Source organism: Dipodomys merriami, unplaced genomic scaffold, assembly GCF_024711535.1.
Source record: "Dipodomys merriami isolate MVZ:Mamm:240054 unplaced genomic scaffold, mDipMer1.0.p SCAF_373, whole genome shotgun sequence".
In the NCBI taxonomy this organism is placed as follows: Eukaryota; Metazoa; Chordata; class Mammalia; order Rodentia; family Heteromyidae; genus Dipodomys; species Dipodomys merriami.
The window spans coordinates 978,486-1,004,252 of NW_027205304.1; the positions used below are offsets into that span (position 1 = coordinate 978,486).

The following is a 25,767-nucleotide window of genomic DNA, read 5'->3' on the forward strand; positions in this document are numbered from 1 at the left end:
AGAATGTTCCTTTTCTTTCATTTCTTCCAGCCCTGTCTGCCATTTACCTCATACCTAGTATCACCTCGGTGACTTGGCGCCAGGAGCGCGGCGAGATGGTAGGATGTTTGTCCTCCGCGAGCTCCCGTAAACCCAGCATGGCGGCCAGCACGGCGCCACGTCGGTCACTCCCGGCGGCGCACCCCCGCCGCCTGCACCCCCGAGCGGACGTCCGCCCCGCGACCCCGGGCAGCCCCACTGGGCGGCGGGACCGCAGGACACCGCTAGCTACCGGGTGGGTCCGAGGCCAGCCGCCCCATCGCCCGGGTCTGCCTCACCTGCTCGCTCTGTGTGCACGGCCCAGCTGATTTTGTATTAAGTTTAATAGCGCGCTAGAAAACATGGCACTTTGTGAATATGAAGTAGACAGGTATGTATCCCACCCGACCTGCCAGCATCGCTTCGCCCTGGGTCCAGTCTTGCTGGTTATGAGGCCTTAGACGCAGGCGTTGTGTATGTAGGTCATAGAGAATGTTCTGACTTCTTTCTTACCAGGGTCGAAAACCAGATCCCTTAAGGGACCTTTCCGTCCCTTGCCACGGTGACCTCCTGATAGGGGTGAAGAGCTGTCTTATGTACTGGGTACAGCTTCAAGACTTGTCACCTCACACGCCTGTCAATTCATGGGGCAGGCTGGCAGGCGGAGGGCTAATCTATGAAGGCAAGCCATGGACTACCTAGTGCTCCCACCTTCCCACAGTCCTGAACCCGCAAGACCCTGCCCGAGATCAGGTGGGACAGAATAATCACCAGCCTGAGGGTGTGGGGCCCTTCACACAACCACCCGTAAAGCCATGGGACCCGGAGAGGTCAGACTTCTGAGTGTTCTCCATGACCCCTCTTCCAGGGGCAAAAAGGCAAGGGTCAGAGATCCTCTGGGTCATGCTTGGGATGGCCTGGTGTCTTGGTCATTTCTTCTTCCTCTTCCTCCTCCTCCTCCTCTTCCTCTTCTGCATTTTCTTGTCCATCTGTAGTCTTCTCTTTTCCAGTCCAAGTTTCCTGTAGACATGCTTGGTGGGATGAGAGCAGATAGTTGGAATCATGGCTTTGGGAAATAGGGGAAAGACTGTGGCCTGGCAGGAGAGAAGCCCAAACCCCACACTTACTGGTTTCAGCAGCTGGGAGCACATGGCCTTCACAGAGAAAATGCTGTAGGGGCTGTTCTTGATGGTGGAAGTACCAGTCTCCCACAACATCTTCAAATTCTTCCAGCATGGTTTCACACTGCTCAAGTGGAAGGGCACAAAGACCTTTTGTTCTGTTGGGCCTTGGAAACCCTCCTCTCCGATCTTCACTCACTATATCCCAATGCTGACTGATGTCAGACACAGGTAGCCAGCAAGTTAAGCTTGGCTTACTAGATGTGTGATCATCACTCAACAAACCTATACCAGCACCTGCTCTGCTAAGTAGGTTATTAAGCTGCATCTGAAATCCCCACCTATAAAATGGGAAATGGTCGTCATACCCTACACCGTGGGAGGCAGTTGTGAGGATAAAAATAGGGCAGCAGCTGGGAAGCATGTGGTCCAGAATCTAAGAGATTATCAACCTCCAATTACTTCTTTTTGGTGCTGATACTGGGGCTTGAACTCAGGGGCTGGTTACTGTTCCTAAGTTTTTTAGCTCAAGGATTGCACTCTGCCACTTAAGCACACTTCCACTTGAAGCTTTTTGCTGGTTAATGTAGATAAGATTTCTACGTTACTGTGTCTGCTGGCTTAGAACTGCTATGATCAGATCTCAGCCTCCTGAGTAAATTTACAGGCATGAGCCACTGGTGCCTGGCAGTATTCTTGATGTACTTGGATATACTCTTTTTTGTTACTGGTTGTGGGGTTTGAACTCAGGGCTTGAGCATTGTCCCTGAGCCAGTTTGTGCTCAAGGCTAATACTCTACACTTGAGCCATAGTGCCATTCTAGTTTTTGAATGGTTAACTGGAGATAAGAGTCTCATGGGGACTTTTCTTCCTGGGCTAGCTTCAAACCACGATCCTCAGATCTCAGCCTCCTGAGTAGCTAGGATTACAGGTGTGAAATGAACTGAGCCACTGGCACCCGCTACTTGGGTATACTTCAATCTGTCACAGCCCTCATCCCGCCCATTCTCCCTGCTCAGAGGTGGACATCCCTATGGTCAAATCCCCTTCCAAGTTTCCTTCTCACCTCTTTAGGACAGTGTGGTATGATATCTTACCTGCTTCTTGAGGAATGTGACCTCCACGCTAGGCTCATCCCACAGCTCCAAAGGGATCCCCAGATCCACTTTCACTCCCTTTTGCACTAGGCCCTTCAGGGTTGCCATGGTCTGACTCTGACCCTGAGGGATGGAGAATTTGGTATCAGCCCAGACCATTACCCCACCTCTTCCTTCCCCTTCCATTTATCTCAGTTTTGTCAACTCCTGGAGACTCAGGGGTAAATCCTTGAGGGTGAGATGAAGGAGTCCAATTGTAACAAAGGGATACACCACAAATTGGGGGAAACAGGCAGATATTCCCCTTAAGGATGTCAGGGGATATAAATCTTTGCTTTAGAGATTCAGAGTCGTTCCTTGGGGAAGGGTCTGACCTTGGCATATCTCAGTGATCCCTTGCGTTCAGCATGAACACTATAATCCAGGATCCGCTCACATAAATTCTCCAAGGCCTCTTCTAGCCTTGTCTCTCTGTAAGAGGACGAGAAATAAGACTCTGTTGCTTCAGGAACTTGCAGGACTCACGGAAGGTTTCATGGAGGGTTGGAAGGCAGATGAGCACAAAGAAGGACTCACGAAACACTATAAGGCACATGTTTCTTCCTCTTGCCTGTGTCTAGCACCTGCCCCAGCTCTAGCACCTCTCGAGAACGGCCTGTGCGACTCAGCTCCTCCTGCAGCTCCCTGCTCAGCAGCTTACACACTAACAGTGAGAAGAGATGTTGAAGGGGATGAGAAATACAAATGAACATATCATCAGTTCATCCTGCAGATCATGACAATTCACACTGAAGCCAGACTGACTGGGTTGGAATCCTGACTCAGCCTCTCAGTAGCTGTGTAATAATTGTGCTGTGTGTCAGTTTCTTACTTCTATAGTAATTATTTCATAGTGGTGTGATGTGGATTTAACATATGTAAAATCTCTAGAATAGTGTCTGGCACACAGTGAACACTAAAAAAAAAAGATGAAGAGAATCATAATATGAAGAAATGCAAAATTCAAAGGGTGTGTGTGTGTGTGTGTGTGTGTGTGTGTGTGTGTGTGTGTGTGTGTGTGTGTGTGTGTGTGTGTGTGTGTGTGTGTGTGTGTGTGTGTGTGTGTGTGTGTGTGTGTGTACTGGGGCTTGAACTTAGGGCCTGGGCACTGTCCCTTAGCTTTTTTGCTGAAAGCTAGCACTCTACCAGTGGAGCCATAGTTCCATTTCCTCATTCAGTAGTCACTGCTAGGGGCAGTAAAATGAAGCCAATGCTGGTAGACAAGTCCCAGAAATTCTTACCTCTTATTAGCCAGCAAAAAAGCCCGAAAGAGAGATGTGGTTCAAGTGGTATTGCACCAGCTTTGAGCAAAATAAGTCAAGCAAGGCCTGAGGCCCTGAGTTCAAGCCCCACAGTAGTAGCACAAAAAATAAAATAAAAATAAAGTAGCACTTCCTACTAGGCTTTGGTTTCCATTACTGTCTATCCCACTGTCCAGTACATACCAGGTGACCTGGCATATAGTAGCTCCCAAGAAGTAACAAAGAGGAGCTGGGAATGTGGCTTAATGGTAGAGTGCTTGCCTTGCATGCATGAAGCCCGGTTTGATTCCTCAGTACCACATACACAGAAAAGGCTGGAAGTGGCGTGGTTGCTCAAGTGGTAGAGTGCTAGCCTTGAGCACAGAGAGGCTCAGGCACAGTGCCTAGGCCCTGAGTTCAGGGCTGGCAAAACAAAACAAAAAACAGAAAGCCAGGCATAAGTGGCTCATGCCTGTAATCCTAGCTACTCAGGAGGCTGTGATCTGAGGATCTCAGGTCAAAGCCAGCCTGGGCAGAAAAGTCTGTGAGACTCTTCAATAAACCACCAGAAAACTGGAAGTGGTGCTGTGGCTCAAGTGGTAGAGCATTCGCCTTGAGCTGAAGAGCACAGGGACAGCACCCAAGCCCAGAGTTCAAGCCCCACGACTGACAATAAATAAATAAATAAATAAAGTACCAGTGATTCATGCCCATATCCCAAGTTTCTCAGGAGACAGAGATCTGAGGATTGCAGTTCAAATTCAGATAGTTCAGGAAAAACCAAGAGTCTCTTTCATCTCCAATTAATCACCAGAATGCCAGAAGTGAAGGTGTAGATCAAGTAGTAGTTGAAAAAAAAAACAAAAACAGGCAAGATCACAGGCGCTGAGTTCAAGCCCTCATACATACATTTAAAACAATGGTTTGGAACTGTATACACTGCTATTCAATGATCATTTTACTTTAAAAAAAAAAGGCTCATTAAGAAATTAAAGGAAACAACAGAGGAAGCACGGGACATCTCTCCTTTGCTCTCCTGTTAACACAGCCAGGAAAGATGTTGCTTACTGCAAAATCCATTCAATACACACCCTGTCCAGAGCCTCACGCGGATGGAGGCCTCTCCGCCTCCGGCTTTATGAGCTTCCAGTGCTGATCAGGTTAGTCACCCTCAGATCCCCTGAGGGGGGCAGGTAGCTAGTAATTTCCCAGCGTCTCCGCTAAGGCGGGGCGCAGGATGTCTACAAGATACGAGCCTCACCCCCTCCCGAGAGGCTCCCTAGATTTATGTCCGGTGGGTAACACTGGGGGATACCCACTGCAGATGATCGGTAAAGTGGTCCAGGGCCGGCGGTGTCTGAACTACATTCCCCACAATCCACTGGGACCCAAGCCTACAAGAAAAAGCGGGCTCCTCCGCGACGAGACGTGGGAAATGTAGAGCCCGTACTTTGGGGGTGGGTGCGGTGCGCCTCCTCCCTGGGTCCCATTCCGATCCCGCCACGCTCCATCGGACCCTCCCTCAGGACTTCCGGGAGATCGGAGGACACCCTCCCTTATCCCTCCCCCCCCCCCCCCCCCGCAGCCCATCACAGTCCAGTTCGTCCGGCCTGGAGGAAAGAGCTTCATGTTAGATACCTTCGCATTTGCTAGGCAATCGTTCTGTGTCCTCGTCCTCCTCTTTTGGTGTCCCAGCCCCAGCACCGTACGCTGTCAAAATGAAAAGGAATATCCCCAACCGCACAGGTCCCATGGCAAGTCGCCGCGCACCAACAACCACCTTTTGCTCTCCAACTTCGGCAAGGAGCGGACCCTTTAAATCCAGAGGCGGTCGGCGGCGCCCTGGGAAAGGCCAGCGCGCGAGTCCTGCGCACGCGCACAGTCAGCCCGAGGAGAGGGCGGAGCGTCGTGACTCCGGGCTTTCCCCGCCCGCCTCGGTTTTGTGGCGCCTCCACCAGGTCCTGGCTGCTAGGTAGTGAAGGCTACACGAAAGAAATTAAACAGGGGAGCTTTCTTCTTGCACGTAGCCGTAGAAAATAGTTGTTTGTTTAATGCTGAGCCGTGAGCGTAGGTGACTTATTCTGACTTGGGGCCGGGCAGGTGACTTGCTCTGGTTCTCTGCCAGGACCTGCGCTCGGGAGGGGGCGGGGCCAAGATGGCGCCCAGCGCCGGGTGAGCGGCGCTCTGGCAGCGGTAAGAGGATTTTCTACCGTCCGGGGTGTTTGGCTGGCGGGGGCGGATCTGAGGGAGGACCCGAGAGGGGACCCTCGGAAGGGTTCGTGTGAGGACTGGGGAGAGGACGGTGGGTTCTTGTGTCCGTGGTCGTGGGGACCCGGTGTGCGTCTGTAGTGGAAGGATGTCGGGGAAGATGATGGTTTGGTTCTGAGCCGTCGGGGGCTCTTCCACCCGGTTCTCGGCCGGAGGAAAAACCGTGGCACCGCTGTGGCTGGTGGGAACTCTCCGCTGAGGAGCCGTGCTTCTCTTTCCCCTCCTCTGAGAAGCTCCTGAGGGGTCGTGTTTTCTGAGCCCTCACTGCCAGAAGGTACCGCAGGGCATTGAAGGATTGGTAGGAGTTCGCCAGAAAACTGGGGGACACTTGTTTCTTGTGTGCTCAGCACCAGACAAAAGAGTACGGGGCCCAATTAGCTGTGTTCCTCTAGGTGAGTCAGGAAGGGACACCCGGGATAGTTTGAAAACCTAATTTTCCTTCAGCCTTTCGTCTTCCCATCTCCCCAGAGCCACCCAGTTGATCTTGCACTCCACTACACCAAGCTTTCCTTCTAACCACAGAGGAAACACCAAGCTTGGAGTTTCGGTGATCGTAGAAATGGTGTATTTATTGAGCACCTACCTCTTAAAGCCTTGTAATTCACTCATTGACTCAATAGTAAACACTCTACCACTTGAGCCATGCCTCCCTCCCCACACAGCCATTTTGCTTCTATTTTGACCAAGGCTCTCACCCAGGTAGGTGGGATTTATAGGTTTTTGCCACCACTCCCGAGCCTCGAGTTACATTTCAACAGCATTGCCTTGGCTGCTTATAAGGAGTAGATGTAGGAAAATTTAAGACAAGTAGGAAGACCTTTTCAGTAGGTGTTTAGAGTTCTTGTCCAGATGTTGGTGATCTGATCCTAAGTGGAGGGATCATGTTGGATTACCTGGTGGATTTTATTTTTATTATTTATTTATTTATTTTGGGTCCGGTCGTAGGGCCTGAACTCTGGGCCTGGGCGCTGTCCCTCAGCTCTTCAGCTCAAGGCTAGCACTCTACCACTTGAGCCACAGCGCCACTTCCAGCTTTTTTCTTTTTGCTTATGTGGTGCTGAGGAATTGAACCCAGGGCCTTGAGCATGCAAGGCAAGCGCTCTACCACTGAGCCATCTTCCCAGCCCATACCTGGTGGATTTTAATGTGAGGCCTCAGATAAAGAATGAGTTGCTGGTTGGGAGACTGCAGGCAGGTGGCTAGATGAGGTCGGAAATTCAGTTTCAGTGAGGGGGGTGTGTGTGTGTATTGGCAGCAGGGCCTAGAACTCAGGGCCTTGTGTTCTCACTTGGCTTTTCCCACTCAAGATTGGTGTTCAAACACTTGAGCCACAGGCCCAGCTTTTTGGTTGTTGTAGACTTTGCTGTCCTGGCTGGCTTTGAATGAGATTCTCAAATCTCAGCTTCCTACGTAGCTAGGACAACAAGCATGAGTTACCAGTGCTCAGCTAAGGGGAGGTTTTAAACTGTTTTTTTTTTTTTTCTTTTGTCGGTCACGGGGCTTGGACTCTGGGCCTGGGCACTGTCCCTCAACTGTTCAGCTCAAGGCTAGCACTCTACCGCTTGAGCCACGCACCACTTCCGGTTTTCTAGTGGTTAATTGGAGATGAGACTCTTACAGACTTTCCTGTCCGGGCTGGCTTTGAACCATGATCCTCAGATCTCAGCCTCCTGAGTAGCTAGGATTATAGGGGTGAGCCACTGGCACCCAGTGAGCTGTTTCTTTTTTTTAAAAAAAAAAAATCTCTTTTGCCTGTCCTATCTCCAGATAGGATCTCCATCTCTCCACTCTTGTATGGCAGTATCCTTCCAGGGAGGGGAGGAGGTGCTCCAGCATGGCTGAGGAAAAGAAGTTGAAGCTCAGCAATACTGTGCTACCTTCGGAATCAATGAAGGTCGTGGCTGAATCCATGGGCATTGCTCAGATTCAGGAAGAGACCTGCCAGCTGCTGACAGATGAAGTCAGCTACCGCATCAAGGAGATTGCCCAGGTAACTAGGCCCTTGTCCAGCTGTGCTTCCTATTGAGGATGATTCCTGGGCTCACTTCTTCCTGGGAGTCTTGGGTTGACATCTGTGCCCCTGACTGCCCCCTTTTTCCCTAGGATGCTTTGAAGTTCATGCACATGGGGAAGCGGCAGAAGCTCACCACCAGTGACATTGACTATGCACTGAAACTGAAGAATGTGGAGGTGATTGGGAGGGAGAAGAAGGGGCAGGAGACTGAGATGGAAGTAGGGTGGTAAGGTGCTATCCTCCTAGATGCTGCGATTTCCTTCTGCCAGGTCTCTCTGGACTACTTTTCACACCGTATGTGTCTCTCCCTCTTTCTTCTGACACAGCCGCTGTACGGCTTCCATGCTCAGGAGTTCATCCCTTTCCGTTTTGCCTCTGGTGGCGGCCGGGAGCTCTATTTCTATGAAGAGAAGGAGGTGGATCTGAGCGACATCATCAATACCCCTCTGCCTCGCGTGCCTCTGGATGTCTGCCTCAAAGGTTGGGGGTGGGGAGATGAAGAGCAGGATAGCAGGGAGGAGGGAAAGGAGGAACGAGGTGTGTGGGTGTGAAGACCACCCTCCCTCCATCCCCATGAGTCTCCCTGGTGCATGCCACAAAGGGGACCAGGAAGGAACATACACATTCCTTACTACGGAGCAATGCACTAGCATCTGTGTCCAGCGACTCAACTTGACGCCTTCCTTCCTCACAGCTCATTGGCTGAGCATCGAAGGCTGCCAGCCAGCTATACCAGAGAACCCACCCCCAGGTAACTTCCACACCCAGGGCTCTCCAACCCCGTCCTTTACACCTGCCCCCCCCCCACCAACTCATCACTCCTGCTGTGACTGCTTCTCCAATCAGCTCCCAAAGAGCAGCAGAAGGCTGAGGCCACAGAACCCCTCAAGTCAGCAAAGCCAGGCCAAGAGGAAGATGGACCCCTGAAAGGCAAAGGTCAAGGGGCCACCCCAGCAGATGGCAAAGGTCAGTACCCAAGCTATACCTCTCCTGATTCTTATCCCAGAGCCAGCTGGTCTTGTTTTATTTATTTATTTTTGCCAGTACTAAGGCTTGAACTCAGGGCCTGAGTTCTGTCCCTGAGCCTCTATGTGCTCAAAGCTAGCACTCTACCACTTGAGCCACAGATCCACTTCCAGCTTTTTCTGTTTATGTGGTACTGAAGAATTGAACCCAGGGCTTCATGTGTTCGAGGCAAGCACTCTACCACTAAGCCACATCCCTACCCCACAGCTCCATTACCAGCTTTTTTGTTGGTTAAGAGTCTCATGATTTTCCTGAACAGGCTGGCTTGAACCTCAGTCCCCAGATTTCAGCCTCCTGAGTAGCTAGGATTTATAGGTGTGAACCACCAGTGCCCTACATTCATTTTTGTTTGTGTTTTTGTGGTGGTACTAGAGTTTAAACTCAGCACCTTACAGGCAGGCGTTGTACCACTTGAGCCACACTCCTAGCTCGATTGTCATTTGTGTCATGCGCAGTCAGGGCCAGAAGGAAGGAGAAGACTGATACTGAGCCCTCTTCTAGAGCTTTCCTTTTCAAACCTGTGTTCCCCAATTCCCAACAGGGAAGGAAAAGAAGGCACCACCCTTGCTTGAGGGGGCTCCTTTGCGCCTGAAGCCCCGTAGCACTCATGAGCTGTCCGTGGAACAGCAGCTGTATTATAAGGAGATCACAGAAGCTTGCGTGGGCTCATGTGAGGCCAAGAGAGCGGTGAGCACCCCCACTGCCTGCTCTTGTCCTAAGACCCTTCTGGTAGCCCTGACAGATTCTGCCTCTCAATACCTACCCTCACCTGATTGGCTGTCCTCCTCCCACAGGAAGCTCTGCAGAGCATTGCCACAGACCCAGGGCTCTATCAGATGCTGCCACGATTCAGCACCTTTATCTCAGAGGGGGTGAGAGAACCAGGAAGGCCAAGGGGTATGGGGATGGGGAGAGGAATCTGAGGGAAGTGTCCCTGAGGGGTGTCCCCGCTTGTAATTACACTTCTCCCCTCGGAAGGTACGTGTGAATGTGGTGCAGAATAACCTGGCTTTACTCATCTACCTAATGCGCATGGTTAAAGCACTGATGGACAACCCTACACTCTATCTAGAAAAATATGTGAGTGGCTTTGCGCCCCTTATCTTCCCAGGGTCAGGAGACTCTGCTGCCACCCACAGGGAGTGTGGGCCAGCACCAGCCGACCTCTCTGCTCTTCTTTAGGTGCATGAGCTGATCCCAGCCGTGATGACCTGCATCGTGAGCCGACAGCTGTGCCTGCGACCCGATGTGGACAATCACTGGGCTCTCCGGGACTTTGCTGCCCGCCTGGTGGCCCAGATCTGCAAGCATTTCAGCACAACCACTAACAACATCCAGTCCCGCATCACCAAGACCTTCACCAAGGTGAGTCCCGAGCATGTGATTGTCAGCTGTTTCATATCACCATCCTAAGAGTTGTCACCAGGACAGTGAAAACTTTACCCAACCAGTGGTGGGACTGTAGAGGAAATGACACCTAGAACAAAGGGACCAGGAAATTGGACTGGTGGGTGGGTTGTAGGGACTTAATACTTGTACATCTCAATTTTACTGATATTTTTGTGTGTGTCTGCTGGTCTTGAACCATACCTCTACTTCCTTTACTTACTTGGGTATTTGGTTATTTGGTGTTTTGATTAACTCAGGGCCTGGGCACTGTCCCTTAGCTTCTTCACTTACGGTTAGCACTCTAGCACTTAAACCACAGCTCCATTTCCAGTTTTCTAGTGCTTAATTGGAGATGAGTCTCACAGACTTTCCTGCTGGGACTGGTTTTGAACTGTGTTCCTCAGATTGCAGCCACTGGAGTAGCTAGGATTGTAGGCATGAACCCATAGCTTCTAGCTTCTTAGTGATTTTTTTTAAGGACAGAGCCTTTGTCGAAGACTTGTGTCTTTAACAGTTAACCTTTCCAGACCCCATCATCTGGGTTTATTTTCTTCCCTACAGAGCTGGGTAGATGAGAAGACTCCGTGGACAACACGCTATGGTTCTATTGCAGGCCTCGCAGAGCTAGGACATGACGTGAGGTCCCAGGGAGAACTGAGGGAGGGAGGCAGTCTGTCTCCCCAACAGAGGGCAGTCCTGTCCTCCACACCCTCAGACTCCTGGTAACCCACGGCCCTGGCTTGTCCCCTAACTTTCCAACAGGTGATTAAGACTCTGATCCTGCCACGGCTACAGCAGGAAGGGGAGCGAATCCGCAGTGTCTTGGATGGCCCTGTGCTTAGCAACATTGACCGAATTGGAGCTGACCATGTGCAGAGCCTCCTCTTGGTGACTGGAGCCCCCTCTCCTGACCCACCTCCTTTCTTCCCCCCAACACATAAGTTCAGTGCTTAGTAAGCATCAAGCACATTTTATTCACTTATTTCCATATGATTCCGAGTACTCTTTGGAGGCCAGGGTGGTTTGTGAATAGAGAAGCAGGCACAGATTGGCTGATTAAGTGAGTCTTAATGCTCAGCCTGTGACTTCAGGACTGCACTGCCCCAGTCACAGGCTTCTGCATTACAGCTCTGCCTGCTGTGCAAGGCAGATGTGCACCCTAGAGATAAAGTCCTGTTGGTGATAGGTCTTCCTCACCCCTCTTCACCAGCCTGGGGAATTCCTCCCATACACTCAGTCCAGCAGTGTGGCCTCCAGCAGGGATGATAGGTAAGCTTTTACCCTGCTCCGTGCCAGCCCTCCCTCTTTGCCTTCTCTGTAGAAACACTGTGCCCCGGTTCTGGCTAAGCTGCGCCCACCACCTGACAATCAGGATGCCTACCGGGCAGAATTTGGTTCCCTTGGGCCCCTCCTCTGTTCCCATGTGGTCAAAGCCCGGGCCCAGGCTGCTCTGCAGGCACAGCAGGTCAACAGGACCACGCTGACCATCACTCAGGTCAGCCACCCAGGTGGGGAAAGGGGGAGGAAGTGAGAAGGATCCCCCAGATCTAGGCACGTGCAGGCCCTGAGTCAACACTTCTGGGAGCCTGGGTCCCCTCAGTGAAGGATGCCCCAACCCCAAGAACTATAGAGCAAGAGCCACCCACGTCTCCCCTCCAGCTCTTCTTTTTGCTTAGCTGTCATCGTCTTGCCTCTTTTCCCTCCAGCCTCGGTCCACACTGACCCTCTCACAAGCCCCTCAGCCTGGCCCTCGGACCCCCGGCTTGCTGAAGGTCCCCGGCTCTATAGCACTGCCTGTCCAGACACTGGTGTCTGCACGGGCCGCTGCCCCACCTCAGCCATCCCCTCCGCCAACCAAGTTTATTGTAATGTCATCCTCCAGTGCCTCCTCCACCCAGCAGGTATGAGCTGGGTATGGGGAAGGAGATATGGGGAAGTGGAAGTGCCCTAGGTCGGTTGCCTCAGAGTGTAGCCCTGTCCCTTCAGGCCCAAGTCGGGAGATGGAAATGCCACTGGCCAGGGTCTCCTGGGACTGCAGCTGGCTGGGGATGGAAACTAACCTTTCTTGGGGGGCAGGGGGTGCAAGAGTAAGAAAGAGTTAACTACAGAGACCTGGAAAAGATGTAAGGGCTTAAGGGGGAACAAGTATGCTATCAGCCCCAGGCCTGGGTGGCACAGCCTTCCTCTCTCCCTTAGGTCCTCTCCCTCAGCACCTCAGCCCCTGGTTCAGGCTCCACCACTACCTCTCCTGTTACCACCACGGTGCCCAGCGTGCAGCCCATCGTCAAGCTGGTCTCCACTGCCACCTCTGCGCCCCCCAGCACGGCCCCCTCTGGTCCTGGCAGTGTCCAGAAGTACATCGTGGTCTCACTTCCTCCGACGGGGGAGGGCAAAGGAGGCCCCCCTTCCCACCCTTCTCCAGTCCCTCCTCCATCCTCCTCCCCCTCCCCACTTGGGGGCAGTGCCCTCTGTGGCGGAAAGCAGGAAGCTGGGGACAGCCCCCCTCCAGCTCCAGGGACTCCGAAGGCCAATGGCTCCCAGCCCCCTGGATCTGGCTCCCCTCAGTCTGTTCCGTGACTGCACCACTGGTCTGCTGACCTCATGCACGGATTCCTGCACATGCGTGCCAAGTGGGAGGGAGTAGGCCTCTTCCCTCACTTGACTTTCTTTTTAGATATTGTACAGTCGTCAGATCCTCAGAATAAAAGTTTGATTTGTAAGTTCTGAGCCTTCCACGTCACCTGCAATGGAAGGGGCCAGTCTGCAGAGCCCTCTGGGCTTAAGATTCAGAATTATTTGTGCCCAGATGCTCCATGGCAGGCTAGAGCCTGGGAGGAAAATGTCCTTTTCTTTTTCACCTGCTTGTTGCCTTTGCTGCCTACGTCCTTGTCTGGGCAGCCTCAGATCCGAATGACATAGGCGTCACTGTGGCTTAGGTGGCGTACCCACTTGTGGGGATTGGCATTTCCACAAGGGCTGAAGGACAGCCTGAGGAATCGAACCTGGAGGCCAGAACATGTGTGCCTGGGGAGTTCAAAGGAGAGGCTGGCTGGTCCTAGCCCCAGCGGGGGTGCGGAGGTGGAGGGCCCATGGGTGGGAGGCCCTGGCAGGGTAGGGACATCCATCTGTGAGGAAAGAAGACAGGGAGGCCATGAGGCTGGCTGCTGCCCTTGCTGGTGGCAAAGGCAGAGCAGCTGCACTGGGAGTACTGGTGCAGGACTGCGCAGGGGCCCCAGTGAAGGTGGAACAGAGAGCGTGAGTTGGACAGTGGATACCTGGAAAAGGCCTGAGAGCTGAGATCCTCCTTGTACCCGGGGCAGGTCCCAGCGCAGGGCCCCCTCTCCCAGCTCTGCCTTCTGCTCTGGGCTGCTTAGCTCCTGAGACAGGCTGGAGGAAGGAAAGGGGAGGGGAGGAGAGGTGCTGGGTTCAGCTTCACCTTGCTTGGCATTTACACTCCACCCCAGGGAAGCTGGCACTAACCTGACTACCCCTCTCGGCAGGGGAAGATGCAGTCGGACGTGGAGAGCTTGGCTGCAAAGAAAGGCACAGATAGGGTCATCTCTAGAAAAGTAGTACTCTATTACCTTGTTCATCAGTCTTGAGGCTTGAACTCAGGCCTTATGAACTATCCCTTAAGCTTTTTCACTTAAGGCTGGCGCTCGCAACCACTTGAGCCACAGCTCTGCTTCTGGCTTTTTGCTGGCTCATTGGAAATAAAAAGTCTCATGAACTTTTCTGCCCATGCTGGCATCGAACTGTAATTCTCAGATCTCAGCCTCCTGAGTAGCTAGGATTGCAGGCGTGAGCCACCGGCGCCCACCTTGCGTTGTTCCCTGTCACTATGGAGCACAGCACAGGTGCATCGCCACCTCCACACCTTCCCAAAATGCTAGAGCTCCTGATTTGAGTGACTTCTGAGGCCAGTGGATGAGTCTGAAGGAAAAAGCCCATTGTTGATGCTGACCCTGGCTCTGGCCAGCCAGCTTACCTCTTTGGGGGTAGGTCGCACCGTAATTTCAGATAAACCTGGAGCCTATTGCAGAGAACAAGATAGCAGTATTTAGACCATACGCAACAGGTATCTCACCATTTATCACCCAGGGCCTCCATGTGAGGCTGTATAGGTTGTACCCCAAGTAGCCAGGCCAGAATCTAGCCAGACACAGCCAAGTCTTTCCAGTTGTATGCTATCACCCTTACCACCACCCTTCAAGACAAGTATTAATCTTGGGAACATACAGTCTTAGCTTCCAGAGTAGTCCTAAAATACAGGAAATGGTCTCACCGGCCTGAGCCTCGGTCCCACTGCACAGAGGGAAAGAGCCGGAAGGGGAGTGGGGAGGGGAGGTCATCGGAGAGTTGGTACCGCATCACAGTCAGCTGAGGCCAGAGGGGGAGGAGGTCAGTGTGGTCTCCATTCCACACTGTCTCCCGCCCCTAAGGTGGATGGAACACACTAGTCCACCCAGAGCCTGACCTCGCCCTGAGGAGGCTGCAAGCGGAGGATCCGATGTGACTCAAACTCATCCAAGTTTACTGAGCTGTGAAATGAGACTTCATCAACCCGGATTCCTGGCCCATAACCTGCAGAGAGATAAAGACTCTTCTGAGAAAAGAACTTGGAGAGAAAACAGGGAGGGGAGAAAATACTTGTTTCTCTCTCACTCTCACTTTTTTTGTGCTGGTCCTGGGGCTTGAACTCAGGGCCTGGGCATTGTCCCTGAGTTTTTTTTTTTTTTTGGGGGGGGTCCGGTTGTGGGGCCTGAACTCTGGGCCTGGGTGCTGTCCCTCAGCTCTTCAGCTCAAGGCTAGCGCTCTACCACTTGAGCCACAACACCACTTCCGGCTTTTTTCTTTTTGCTTATGTGGTGCTGAGGAATCGAACCCAGGGCGTCAGGCATGCAAGGCAAGCGCTCTACCACTGAGCCACCTTCCCAGCCCTGTCCCTGAGTTTTTGTGCTCAAGGCTAACACTCTACCACTTTGAGCCACAGTGCCATTTCTGGCTTTTTGGTGGTTAACTGGAGATAAAGAATCCCTCAGACTTTCCTGCCTGGGTTTGCTATGAACCATGACTCTCAGATCTCAGCCTCCTGAGTAGCTAGGATGACAGGCATGAGCCACCCTGCCTGGCTGTTTCTGATTTTCTCCATGAAACCTTCAGCAGTCACCTCCCCTAGGAAAGACTCGAGTTCTCACCTCTCAGTTCTGACTTGCCCACACAGAACTCTTCTGTCAAGCCAATGCGTATCTCTGTTGGAAGAAAAAGCATCAGGGAGAGGGGGAGAGGGTCAGCTAATGTCATGGATGCCGTCAGACAGCCTGTCCCGCATTCCATCCCCGGTCCTCACCAGAGCCACTGGGCAAGAAACTCTTGAGGCGAATCTCTCCCTGCACATCCACCTTCAACTGGGAGCCCTGGGAGTGGCAGGGAGGTTAGGCGCAGTCCTGGTCTCCCCCACCTGCTGCCCAAGTACCAGTTAACTGTCTTCAGCTCTGGGGCTGGGAGCTCAAACTTACATTAGATGCAATCAGCACAGACAGTCTCTCTACTACATCCAAAAAAACTTCATTCTTTTGGCTCTGAGAAAGAGAGAGGATTTAATAGTAGAGGGTAAGGGCCTGTGATCTAAAATAGATAGTGGAGGCTGACATTTGGGCATCAAGGTTCAAAGGCAGACTGGGCAAACAAATCCAAGAAACTATCTCCAATTAACTAGCAAAAAACTGGAAGTGGAGGTATGGCTGTAGTGGGAGAATCCAGCCTTGAGTGGAAAAAGCTAAGTAACAGCTGCCGACCTTGGGTTTAAGTCCCAATACCAGTACCAAAATAAATAAATAAAAAATTTAAAGGCAGAACAGACAGAGAAATTGAACCAAAACCCTGGAGAAGGAACACAGGGTGAAGGCAGGTGTCTAGGGAAATGGAAAGATATGGCAGCCTCTTAGATTCTGAGGTCCCAGAAAAAAAAAATCAGAAAGCCTGACCTCAATGATCTCCCCCTTACCTGGTCAGAGCGACTGGACAGGACTGGGCGGCCAGCTGCGCTACTGGGGGCCACTTTGCTCTGTTGGGTCTCAGCCCCAAACTGAAACACCGAAAGCAAACAATGGTCAGCTTTGATGCTCCCAGCCAACCTTATTGGGGTTGTTCCTTCTTCCTGGCTACTGACCAAGCCAACGCTGCTGAGGTCAAAGAGGCTGAAGGGCTTGCTGACCACAGCTTCTGTCTGAATAAAGTTCTTCAGCATCTCTGTGGATGTAGTCTGTACATAGCCATAGTCCTAATGAAGGGGAAAGGTAGAAAAGGAGTGGATGTAGCTTCCCAACTACAGAACCCCACAGTTGAAGAGTGAAGAGGTATATCCTCAGGAATCAGGGAATAAGAGAGGGAGTCCTAGGGCCTTACCAAAACCTCATCTAGGAGCTCATAGACGAGAGCCACATTGCGGGAGATGGTCCCTTCACTGAGGGTGCCGCAGTAATCACCCAGGAGAGTGGCTAACCTGAGAAAACAGGGCAGAGTATGTACATGCTCATAATCCTTCGCTCAGGTCCTACTCCCAGCCCTTCTCACCTAGAGAGTAACTCTAGCAGGCCAAAGGGAGAGACGTTTTCAAAAGTAGTGGCCACCAAATAGAGGCTGCTGTGTCTGATGTGAATGAAGTGGCGGTCACCATAATGCTGGTGGAGATAAAAAGCATTAGGAAGAGGTCTGTAATTAATGATCAAAGACTCAAAAGAGAGGTGGGTGCTGATGGTTCACATCACCCTAGCCACTCAGGAGGCTTGGAATCTGAGGACTGAGGTTCCAAACCAGCCTGTTCAGTCTGTGAGCCTCTCCAATGAGCAACCCAAAAAGCTCGCAGTGGAGCTGTGGCTCAGGAGGTAGACCTCCAGCTAAGCGACAGTCCCCAAGCCCTGAGTTCAAGCCCACACTACTGAGACACACACATACAAGAGCAATGTGACTAGGCCATATCCTGAACCCTCCCTAAGGCCCGGTTTCCCATTGTGTCAAGGGAGTTACTGATAGTACCCTACCCAGAACTGTTGCGGGTCAGAGGTGGAAAGCACTAGAATGGCTCTGAGCGCTCACCTCGTGCGGAGGAATGTACACACACAGCACGCCCCCACACCCTCGCAGGAAGCCTTGAAAAGGAGAGGCGGTGGGGGAGGGCACCCACCAGGCCGGACAAGCCCGCAGCCCCCTCCCCACCCGCCCCGCGGTTACCATGACAACCGGGGACTCATCTCCAGGCAGTCCCGTCAGCTTCCGGTAGAACAGCTCGGCCACATCCAGACCACCAGTGTCCCCGCGAACTGGCCAGATGGAAGGACAGTTAAGGAGCCGGCGACACAGACGGGTTTGGGGCTCCATTTCCACCCAGCCACTCAACTCCCGCCCCGCAGGCCAAGGATACAGTCTTTATAGATGAGCGGGTCCCCCTTGGAAGACAGGATAAAGAACTGGGAAATCATGGCCGCTCGGGAAGACTAGACAGAAGGACGGTTAAAGTTGGGCCTGCCCCGCCCTTCGGGACGGGAACAAAAGGACAAGCTTAGGCTGGCCCTTTAAGAGTGACTCCCCTCCGCCCGCGCCGGCTCTCACCGCGGGAAACGCGACCCCGGCCCCGCCTCCTTTGGCCTAGCCTTCCCGCCCCGCCCACCGCTTCTCTGTCACTCAGCCCAAACTCGCCCAGTGATTGGATATGGCCGGAGCCAGAAGCGGCGGGTGGGATGGGGGTGGAGAGTTGTCCATTCCAATTGGCCCGCACGCAGCGTGGCCGGTCACATGAGAGGCGACGTTTCGCGCCAATTTCGGTTGGCCGGCCACAAGTCCGCCGCACAAACGTCTTGGGATCCCCGCGAGTGAAACAACCGAGCCCGCCAACTGCCGCTGCACGGTCCCCGGCGGCGATGGCACTTAAGGACTACGCGATCGAGAAAGGTAGGGGGTCTGCACGCCTAGGAGCGCAGTCCTATGCGGGAAGCCTCCCGGCAGACACACCTGTTGGCGTGAGCAGGGGTCGGATGGGGTCGGCGGGCTCAGACAGAATCAGGCCCTCTTGGGATCGAGGCTTAGAATTCCTGGGAGCTCGCGGGGAGCATCTGGATAGAAGACCAGGCACTCCCTTTTGCTCAGAAAGGGTGTAGGGTCGTAAAAAGGGATATTACAGTTAGGGTGCTGCAGCGGAGGGGAGGGTCGCGCCCTGGACGGCGGGAGATCCTGGTTGCAGGGAAGTTAGGCGCTCTTGACCTCAGATTGGACGACTCCGGGCCGCTTCCTCCCGCGCCTTGGGGCGCTTTGCAAGTTCCCGCGTCTAGCGGAGACGCGCGGAAGCCTCGGGGGCGGGCCGTCGTGGTCCGCTGAGCGCCGTGATTGGCCAATTCAGGCCGCCCTCCCGAGCGGAAGTAGTGGCGGGCGGAAGTGGCGCGACGCGGGAGCAGGGAGTACGGTGTGTAAACAGTGTCCTTCCGCGCGGGGGTTGGGGGGACTCGGCGAGGGCCGCCGAGAAGGGAGGTGAGGCTGAGCGCGGAGCCGCGAGGGGCGGCGGGGGAGGCGGGACGGTGTGGTGCTGGGCTTGCTGGCCAATCGCGGGACGCACTCCCGCCCCGGGCGGAGGAATCCCGGGGCGGTGAAGCGGCTGGAATACGGGCCCATGTGCTTCTTTGTTTACTAAGAGCGGAAGCAGTGGCGGGGGTGTGGGGTGGAGGGACAGTCTGGTGGCCGGGCTCCGGACGAGAGCGCAGATTTTGGGGGGAACCAAAGGAAAGAGTCATACAGGTAGGAGACGGCTCGAGGGTTTTGCGGGTAGCTGGAAGCTGTTGGAGAGAGGGGCTAAGTAAGATCCTTAACTAAGGCAAACTGGAATTCTGATGGAGGGAGGGAAGGTTTGGAGTAAGATAACCGTTCTTCTCCAGGTAAAAACAGAACTGAAAAGGAATCCCGCCTCTCCTGGGGGAAGAACTGGGTAGGCTCACTTAAATGCTCCTAGGATTAATTAGTTCTCTAGGTCCTGTCTTAAATGAAAAGTGGACTTCTTAGGCTCCAGTTTAGTGGGATGTTCAGTAGAGAATCTAAAAGCAATGAAAGGCTTTGTTTTGGATTTAATCTTGTAGAAAAGGTGAAGAAGTTCCTACAAGAGTTTTACCAGGATGATGAACTTGGGAAGAAGCAATTCAAGTATGGGAACCAGTTGGTAAGTCCAAGATAGCCTGAAGGAAATGGGAAATGGGCTGGTGCCGAAGGACCTGTAAGAGGTGTTCTGTCTTGTTTCTTCAAGGATATTTGCCTTACTTGTTTGTCAGGGTACCTCGTACTCGGCACACTGTACTCATAAAGATCAGGGTGTTTGGTTGAGTTGGGAAGTTGTTTCTTTTTTCCCTTGTAGATAGATGTCCAGGAAGTGCCTAGATCTCAACATTAATAGGCTTTGTGCTGTGAACAAGGTGAATTTAGCTCTCTGACATGTTGTCTCTTCTATCTCAGGTTCAGCTGGCACATCGAGATCAAGTGGCAATGTATGTGGACCTGGATGATGTAGCTGAGGAAGACCCAGAGTTGGTAGATTCGATTTGTGAGAATGCCAAGCGCTATTCCAGGCTCTTTGCTGATGTTGTACAAGAACTGCTACCTCAGTACAAGGAGAGGGAGGTGAGTGACTGCAGGGCTGAGCCAGGAGCTAAGCTTCTATTGACAAGCTTCTTGCATCTTGATTAGAGAAGGGGGCATTGGTAGCATAGTCCTGTTCTCTAGTCCATCTTTTCTATGCTGCCTCTCATTTCTCTTTTTCTCCTTTAGGTAGTAAACAAAGATGTCTTAGATGTTTATATCGAGCATCGGCTCATGATGGAACAACGGACTAGGGACCCTGGAGCCACTCGAAGCCCCCAGAACCAGTACCCTCCTGAGCTCATGCGCAGATTGTGAGTGTCTTTGTTTTTGTCCTGGGGCTTGAACTCTGGGCTTGGATACTGTCCCTGAGCTTCTTGCTTAAGGCTTAGCACTCTACCACTTGAGCCACAGTGCCACTTGCGGCTTTTTGGGGCGGGGGGGTTGTGGGGTTTGAACTCGGCCTGGGCGCTGTCCCTCAGCTCTAGGCTAGCACTCTACCACTTGAGCCACAGTGCCACTTCTGGTTTTCTGGTGGTTTGTTAGAGGTAAGAGTCTCATGAACTTTCCTTCCTGTCTGGGCTGGCTTTGAACCATGATCCTCAGATCTCAGCCTCCTGAATAGCTAGGGTTACAGGAGTAAGCCACTGACACCCAGCTAGTGGCCTTTTCTGTTTGTGTGGTACTGAGGACTCGATCCTGGGGCTTCGTGCATGTTAGGCAAACACACTATCACTAAGCCACATTCCCAGCCCCTTATGAGTGTCTTTGTTGGAGTGCAAGACTTGTTCCTCTGACGTTGATTATGGTTTTCTTCCCTTAGTGAGCTATACTTTCAAGGCCCAAGTAGCAACAAGCCTCGTGTGATCCGTGAAGTTCGGGCTGACTCTGTAGGGAAGTTGGTGACTGTGCGTGGAATTGTCACTCGTGTCTCTGAAGTCAAACCTAGGATGGTGGTGGCCACCTACACGTGTGACCAGTGTGGGGCAGAGACTTACCAGCCGGTATGTTGGGACATGAAACAGGAGAGCAGTTGGGTAGTATTTTGTTGGAAGTAGTTTGGTCCACTAATATGACTTGGACTTTTTCTTTTCTGGCCATCAGGTAAGGTGTTCACTTATATCTTTCTTCCTTGATATATAGTGGTCTCCCATCTGTTTTTGTTTCCTTGATGTTGGTCGATACTCACCTAGAATCATTGAAGGGGTTCCTCTGATTTCCTTTGTGCTTCCTTTCTCTTGTTCTAGATCCAGTCTCCCACTTTTATGCCTCTGATCATGTGCCCGAGCCAGGAGTGCCAAACCAACCGCTCAGGAGGGCGGCTCTATCTGCAGACACGAGGCTCCAAATTCATCAAGTTTCAGGAGATGAAGATGCAGGAACATGTGAGTGTGGGGTATGTGGTCCAGGGCAGGTAGAACAGGTAGTCACTTGAATCCTGCAGTCACTCACAGAGGAGCAGGAAGAAAGAACAAAAGAAGAGGGAAGGTAGAGGCCTCTGTTTCCCTCTTGTAATCTAGTCTGCAGTGGGTGCCTGCAGAGGAAGGCCTATACTCTTCTCCTGTGCTCTCTTTTCCTCTAGAGTGACCAGGTGCCCGTGGGCAACATCCCTCGGGGCATCACGGTGCTGGTGGAAGGGGAGAACACAAGGATTGCCCAGCCTGGAGACCATGTCAGTGTCACCGGGATCTTCTTGCCAGTTCTGCGCACTGGATTCCGACAGATAGTACAGGTAAGAGAAGGATTTTGAAGTCATATTTTCTTTCCTCTTGACCATCCCATTCTGGTTAGGTAATCTTTAGGTAATTGTGTTACTCATGTTCTGGCATTTTCCTTTCCAGGGTTTGCTCTCAGAAACTTACCTGGAAGCCCACCGGATCGTGAAGATGAATAAGAGTGAGGATGAAGAGGCAGAGACGGGAGAGCTGAGCAGAGAGGAGCTGAGGCAGATTGCAGGTGAGGGGCCAGGCGAGTGGAGGGTCGCACTTTGTCTCTGGGGAGTGCTCTCATCTCTATTCCCCTGCAGAGGAGGACTTTTATGAGAAGCTGGCTGCTTCTATTGCCCCCGAAATTTATGGGCATGAAGACGTGAAAAAGGCGCTGTTGCTGTTGCTGGTGGGCGGTGTGGACCAGTCTCCTCGAGGCATGAAAATCCGAGGTGAGAGGGAAAGAGGCTTGAAGAGGGTGACTTATGCAGAGTCTGTAGGTTCCAGGCAAGAGTTGGCATCTGGATCCATGGTTGCAGGAAAGGCTTAAGAAATAATGTGGGGTTGGGCTGGGAAGGTGGCTCAGTGGTAGAGTGCTTGCCTTGCATGCATGAGGCCCTGGGTTCGATTCTTCAGCGCCACACAAGCAGAAAAAGCCAGAAATGGCACTATGGCTGGAGTGGTAGAGCACTAGCCTTGAGCTGAAGAGGTGAGGGACAGTGCCCAGGCCCAGAGTTCAGGCCCCTTGACTGGCCAAAAGAAAAAAAAAAGAATGTGGGGTGTATAGTGGGGGAAGCAAGCAGTTCTCTGTAGTTCTCTGTTGGGAGATGGTCATTCTGTGGTTTCTTTGCCTTCTCTAGGCAACATCAACATCTGCTTGATGGGAGATCCTGGGGTAGCCAAATCTCAGCTCCTGTCTTACATTGATCGTCTGGCCCCCCGAAGTAAGTGGGAGCAACCATAGAATGGCTGTTGTGGTTCCAAAAGCACGGTGGGTGGGCTGAGATCTGGGGAGGGCAGTGGTGAGGCAGGGAGGTGTTCTAGCATAGCAGCATCCCTGGTCTCCAGCCACCCTGTACTGAGGTGAGCAGTTCCAGCCCAGGCCTTAGCCCACTCGCCCAGGCTCGTTCTCGCCCACATTTCTCAGTGATCCTGTTTTCTTTCCTGTAGGCCAATACACAACAGGCCGGGGCTCCTCTGGAGTGGGGCTCACTGCAGCCGTGCTCAGAGACACTTTGACCGGAGAGCTGACTTTGGAGGGCGGAGCCCTTGTACTGGCCGATCAAGGCGTTTGCTGCATTGATGAGTTTGACAAGATGGCAGAGGCAGACCGCACAGCTATCCATGAGGTCATGGAACAGCAGACCATCTCCATTGCCAAGGCGGGCATTCTCACCACCCTCAATGCTCGCTGCTCCATCCTGGCTGCTGCTAATCCTGCTTATGGACGCTACAACCCCCGCCGCAGTCTGGAGCAGAACATACAGCTTCCTGCAGCACTGCTCTCCCGATTTGATCTCCTCTGGCTGATCCAGGACCGGCCTGACCGGGACAATGACCTCCGGTGAATGTGGCTCAGCACCCTGACAGACAGCCCTTGCTTGGGGGGGAGGGGGGGTGGAGGGAGGGGGGCGGACCACAAAGCCCTCAACCTAGAGCTCATGGGAGCTTTCTCCAGCCTCTTTAACAGCAGGACTAGTCCACTGTGGAGATTGTGGGGGTGAGATGCTAACAAGGGAGACCCAAAGGCAGCACTGAGCAATGCTGGATCAGGACTGGTGCACAGCCTGAACAGCTTCCTTCTGCTCTTCCCAGATTGGCTCAGCACATCACCTACGTGCACCAGCACAGCCGGCAGCCCCCTGCCCAGTTTGAACCTTTGGATATGAAGCTGATGAGGTAGGGGGCCGTACAGGGTTGTGTTTGCTTTGAGGCTAGTCTCTGGCACGTGGCGATGTTTTTATTGCTGTTAACCTCTGCAGGCATTGGAGACCCTAAATCTGACTGGGTGGGACGGGTAAAGTCTGAGACTCTTGTCTCCAGTGAACCACTAAAAAGCTGAAAAGTAGAGCTGTGGCTCAAATGGTAGGGCGCCAGCCTTGAGCAAAAGCAGCTCAGGGACAGTGTTCAAACACTGTGTTCAAGCCTCAAGATAAGCCAGGGACCAGGGGAGAGACCTCCTTCCTCACCACTTCCATGTTGTCCTCCCCTCTGAGCAGAAGGCTGCTCTGCAGACATCTGGTAACTTCTCCACAGTGATCTTTAGAGTTTTCTCTCTCCGCCCAATTCTTTTTAATCACAGGATTATTACTTTTATCTGTGTCATGCATTCAGAGAGAACTGGTTTCCCTTTATGACATTGCTCTGTTAATAAAAGCCCACTTCCCAAGTTGTGAAAAGTAATTTGAGGCGCCCTGGCAGCACTGTTTGGAGAAAGCCCTCAGTGGTAGGCAAATCATGGCCCGCCAAATTCTTCCTTCCTGAGAAGGTCCTTCTGTGAATCTTGTGTGAGAACTCTTTCCATAGAACCAACATGCGCTTGTCTCTCCCCTAGGCGTTACATAGCCATGTGCCGGGAGCGGCAGCCCGCGGTGCCTGAGGCTCTTGCCGACTATATCACAGCAGCCTACGTGGAGATGAGGCGAGAGGCCTGGGCCAGCAAGGACGCCACCTACACTTCAGCCCGGACCCTGCTGGCTATCCTCCGTTTGTCCACTGCTCTGGTGAGGATTGGTTCCATGCCAGCTCCACCTGACCCTTACTTAGCGGCCCACCTTAGCACGCTCATCTCACGGCTGCCCCCCTCTCAGCAGCCCTGCTGGGGCTAAAGTGCTGACAGTGCAGATAGTGTCCTTTCTGTGCTACCGCACTGTGGGTACTTGCTGCTCCGGCAGGGCACGCGCGGCGCCTGAGGAGGGGAAGGCCTGGCGCTGTGAGCGTGGAGGGAAAGGGGCTTTCATCATGTTCCCTGGGTCTTAGCTCCTCCACTAGAAACCATAAGCCTTCGTTTCTGCCTCCCACCCCCACCCAACCCCCCCAAGACCTTTGTCGTGGGGGCTCCAAAGTGCTGTTCGTGCAGGTAGCGTGATTACCTGGCCTACTGCTGAGCTAGCACTTCCCGAGCCCCCAGGACACAAGCCAGGCCCCATCTGTCATGGTGGGGAGCACAGTGGAGCTCAGGGGGTCTACTCCCCTCACAAGACAGCTGAACACCGGGACTGGCCAGTGTTGAGAGGCGGAGACTTGGGCAATTGCTGGACGCTGCCCTGGGCATTGCACTTGTCTCGGTCTGACAGTGCCGGCCCAACACTGCGGATGTGGCGGGGCACAGAGGGGTCCCAATTCTTGTTCTATCAAGTAGGCCACACATAGTTACCCATCCAGAAAGCTGGAACAGGAGGGTCCCTGACTGCCTTCCTCCCTCCCTCCCCTCCCCGCCTCTCCCTTTACTCTTCCTCAGGCCCGCCTGCGCATGGTGGACATCGTGGAGAAGGAAGACGTGAATGAAGCCATTAGGCTGATGGAGATGTCCAAAGACTCCCTTCTTGGTGACAAGGGGCAAACAGCTAGGTGAGTCCCTTCGTGCAGGGTGAAACTGAGCCACCTCGACCTAGCCCTGATCCTGGGAAGGTCACTATCTCTGGTTTCTGTGTCTGTGTGGCCTGGGTGTTACGGTTTGTACCTTGTCTTTACACACAAACTTGTTACCCCCAGGACTCAGAGGCCCGCAGATGTGATCTTTGCCACTGTCCGTGAGTTGGTCTCGGAGGGCCGAAGCGTGCGGTTTTCTGAGGCGGAGCAGCGCTGTGTGTCACGGGGCTTCACACCCGCTCAGTTCCAGGCAGCTCTGGATGAGTATGAGGAGCTAAACGTCTGGCAGGTCAACAACTCCCGTACCTGGATCACCTTCGTCTGACTGCAGCTTGCTTGAGACACTGGGGTTCACCTGGACAGTGCTGCCCTGCCCTGCCCTGCCCTGCTTAGTGCTAGGGGTTGCCCTCAAGGTCCTTTTCCCCATGTTGCACTTGATTTATATTTTTTGCTAATAAAAGTATGCTGTTATCTCTGGCTTAGGCCTGACTTATAGACCAAGCACTGTGGAGTTTGTGTAGTTGTCTCCTCCTTAAACTACCTCTATTGCGTCCACTCAGTGAACTGGGTAGTTTACATTCCACCAGCCAAGCACTGAGGCATAGCACAGCCTAAGATGTCCAGTGCCCACAGGACACCTC

At 52.9% G+C, this 25,767-nt stretch overlaps 4 protein-coding genes across 10 annotated transcripts; 2 read left to right on the top strand and 2 right to left on the bottom strand.

Moving 5' to 3' along the window:
* Nucleotides 1–325: 325 nt before the first annotated feature.
* On the bottom strand, nucleotides 326–5,381 carry Cnpy4 (canopy FGF signaling regulator 4). Its single transcript, XM_069989344.1, has 6 exons — nucleotides 5,156–5,381; nucleotides 2,814–2,940; nucleotides 2,612–2,708; nucleotides 2,238–2,360; nucleotides 1,146–1,263; nucleotides 326–1,049 (listed from the first exon to the last, which is right to left on the bottom strand). The coding sequence occupies exons 1-6, from the start codon at nucleotides 5,268–5,270 to the stop codon at nucleotides 904–906; spliced, it is 726 nt and encodes a 241-aa protein (XP_069845445.1). The 5' UTR covers nucleotides 5,271–5,381; the 3' UTR covers nucleotides 326–903.
* Nucleotides 5,382–5,564: 183 nt separating this feature from the next.
* Taf6 (TATA-box binding protein associated factor 6) lies at nucleotides 5,565–12,937 on the top strand. 3 transcript variants are annotated; one of them, XM_069989337.1, is made up of 15 exons: nucleotides 5,566–5,710; nucleotides 7,553–7,775; nucleotides 7,889–7,975; nucleotides 8,126–8,279; nucleotides 8,494–8,550; nucleotides 8,646–8,765; nucleotides 9,367–9,512; nucleotides 9,620–9,697; nucleotides 9,804–9,905; nucleotides 10,008–10,190; nucleotides 10,776–10,850; nucleotides 10,977–11,102; nucleotides 11,536–11,709; nucleotides 11,921–12,115; nucleotides 12,411–12,937. In XM_069989337.1, exons 2-15 carry the CDS (start codon nucleotides 7,620–7,622, stop codon nucleotides 12,789–12,791), a joined length of 2,034 nt encoding a protein of 677 aa, XP_069845438.1. In that variant the 5' UTR covers nucleotides 5,566–5,710; nucleotides 7,553–7,619; the 3' UTR covers nucleotides 12,792–12,937. The 3 variants fall into 3 exon arrangements, with proteins under 3 accessions (XP_069845440.1, XP_069845438.1, XP_069845439.1); XM_069989338.1 differs by having other exon boundaries at nucleotides 5,673–5,710; nucleotides 7,587–7,775; XM_069989339.1 differs by lacking the exon at nucleotides 12,411–12,937 and having other exon boundaries at nucleotides 5,565–5,710; nucleotides 11,921–12,128.
* Nucleotides 11,165–18,410, bottom strand: Ap4m1 (adaptor related protein complex 4 subunit mu 1). Of its 3 annotated transcripts, XM_069989342.1 has the most exons (16): nucleotides 18,225–18,410; nucleotides 17,638–17,710; nucleotides 17,448–17,536; nucleotides 16,791–16,897; nucleotides 16,623–16,719; nucleotides 16,387–16,497; nucleotides 16,222–16,302; nucleotides 15,734–15,796; nucleotides 15,565–15,631; nucleotides 15,413–15,466; nucleotides 14,692–14,798; nucleotides 14,500–14,594; nucleotides 14,203–14,247; nucleotides 13,695–13,745; nucleotides 13,490–13,601; nucleotides 11,165–13,339 (listed from the first exon to the last, which is right to left on the bottom strand). In XM_069989342.1, exons 2-16 carry the CDS (start codon nucleotides 17,693–17,695, stop codon nucleotides 13,115–13,117), a joined length of 1,362 nt encoding a protein of 453 aa, XP_069845443.1. In that variant the 5' UTR covers nucleotides 17,696–17,710; nucleotides 18,225–18,410; the 3' UTR covers nucleotides 11,165–13,114. The 3 variants fall into 3 exon arrangements, with proteins under 3 accessions (XP_069845443.1, XP_069845442.1, XP_069845444.1); XM_069989341.1 differs by lacking the exon at nucleotides 18,225–18,410 and having other exon boundaries at nucleotides 17,638–17,815; XM_069989343.1 differs by lacking the exons at nucleotides 17,448–17,536; nucleotides 17,638–17,710; nucleotides 18,225–18,410 and adding an exon at nucleotides 17,313–17,433.
* Nucleotides 17,939–25,627, top strand: Mcm7 (minichromosome maintenance complex component 7). Of its 3 annotated transcripts, none has more exons than XM_069989334.1 (15): nucleotides 17,939–18,164; nucleotides 19,337–19,416; nucleotides 19,707–19,871; nucleotides 20,019–20,143; nucleotides 20,653–20,833; nucleotides 21,077–21,214; nucleotides 21,412–21,561; nucleotides 21,671–21,785; nucleotides 21,856–21,987; nucleotides 22,396–22,479; nucleotides 22,706–23,099; nucleotides 23,351–23,434; nucleotides 24,090–24,258; nucleotides 24,996–25,105; nucleotides 25,250–25,627. In XM_069989334.1, the coding sequence occupies exons 1-15, from the start codon at nucleotides 17,954–17,956 to the stop codon at nucleotides 25,449–25,451; spliced, it is 2,340 nt and encodes a 779-aa protein (XP_069845435.1). In that variant the 5' UTR covers nucleotides 17,939–17,953; the 3' UTR covers nucleotides 25,452–25,627. The 3 variants fall into 3 exon arrangements, with proteins under 3 accessions (XP_069845435.1, XP_069845437.1, XP_069845436.1); XM_069989336.1 differs by lacking the exon at nucleotides 17,939–18,164 and adding an exon at nucleotides 18,681–18,737; XM_069989335.1 differs by lacking the exon at nucleotides 17,939–18,164 and adding an exon at nucleotides 18,902–19,001.
* The last annotated feature ends 140 nt before the right edge of the window (nucleotides 25,628–25,767 follow it).

Coding starts and splice junctions, on each gene's coding strand:
- Cnpy4 (XM_069989344.1), bottom strand. CDS start 5,270: ATGGGACCTGTGCGGTTGGGGATATTCCTTTTCATTTTGACAGCGTAC. Junction 2,709..2,813: donor CATGTGCCTTATAGTGTTTC/GTGAGTCCTTCT, acceptor GTCCTCTTACAG/AGAGACAAGGCTAGAAGAGG. Junction 1,264..2,237: donor TCACATTCCTCAAGAAGCAG/GTAAGATATCAT, acceptor CCACTTGAGCAG/TGTGAAACCATGCTGGAAGA.
- Taf6 (XM_069989337.1), top strand. CDS start 7,620: ATGGCTGAGGAAAAGAAGTTGAAGCTCAGCAATACTGTGCTACCTTCG. Junction 7,776..7,888: donor GCATCAAGGAGATTGCCCAG/GTAACTAGGCCC, acceptor CTTTTTCCCTAG/GATGCTTTGAAGTTCATGCA. Junction 8,280..8,493: donor TCTGGATGTCTGCCTCAAAG/GTTGGGGGTGGG, acceptor CCTTCCTCACAG/CTCATTGGCTGAGCATCGAA.
- Ap4m1 (XM_069989342.1), bottom strand. CDS start 17,695: ATGATTTCCCAGTTCTTTATCCTGTCTTCCAAGGGGGACCCGCTCATC. Junction 16,303..16,386: donor ACCTCAGCAGCGTTGGCTTG/GTCAGTAGCCAG, acceptor TCGGTGTTTCAG/TTTGGGGCTGAGACCCAACA. Junction 15,632..15,733: donor CTGTGCTGATTGCATCTAAT/GTAAGTTTGAGC, acceptor TGCCACTCCCAG/GGCTCCCAGTTGAAGGTGGA.
- Mcm7 (XM_069989334.1), top strand. CDS start 17,954: ATGGGGGTGGAGAGTTGTCCATTCCAATTGGCCCGCACGCAGCGTGGC. Junction 18,165..19,336: donor GGACTACGCGATCGAGAAAG/GTAGGGGGTCTG, acceptor TTAATCTTGTAG/AAAAGGTGAAGAAGTTCCTA. Junction 21,988..22,395: donor TCGAGGCATGAAAATCCGAG/GTGAGAGGGAAA, acceptor TGCCTTCTCTAG/GCAACATCAACATCTGCTTG.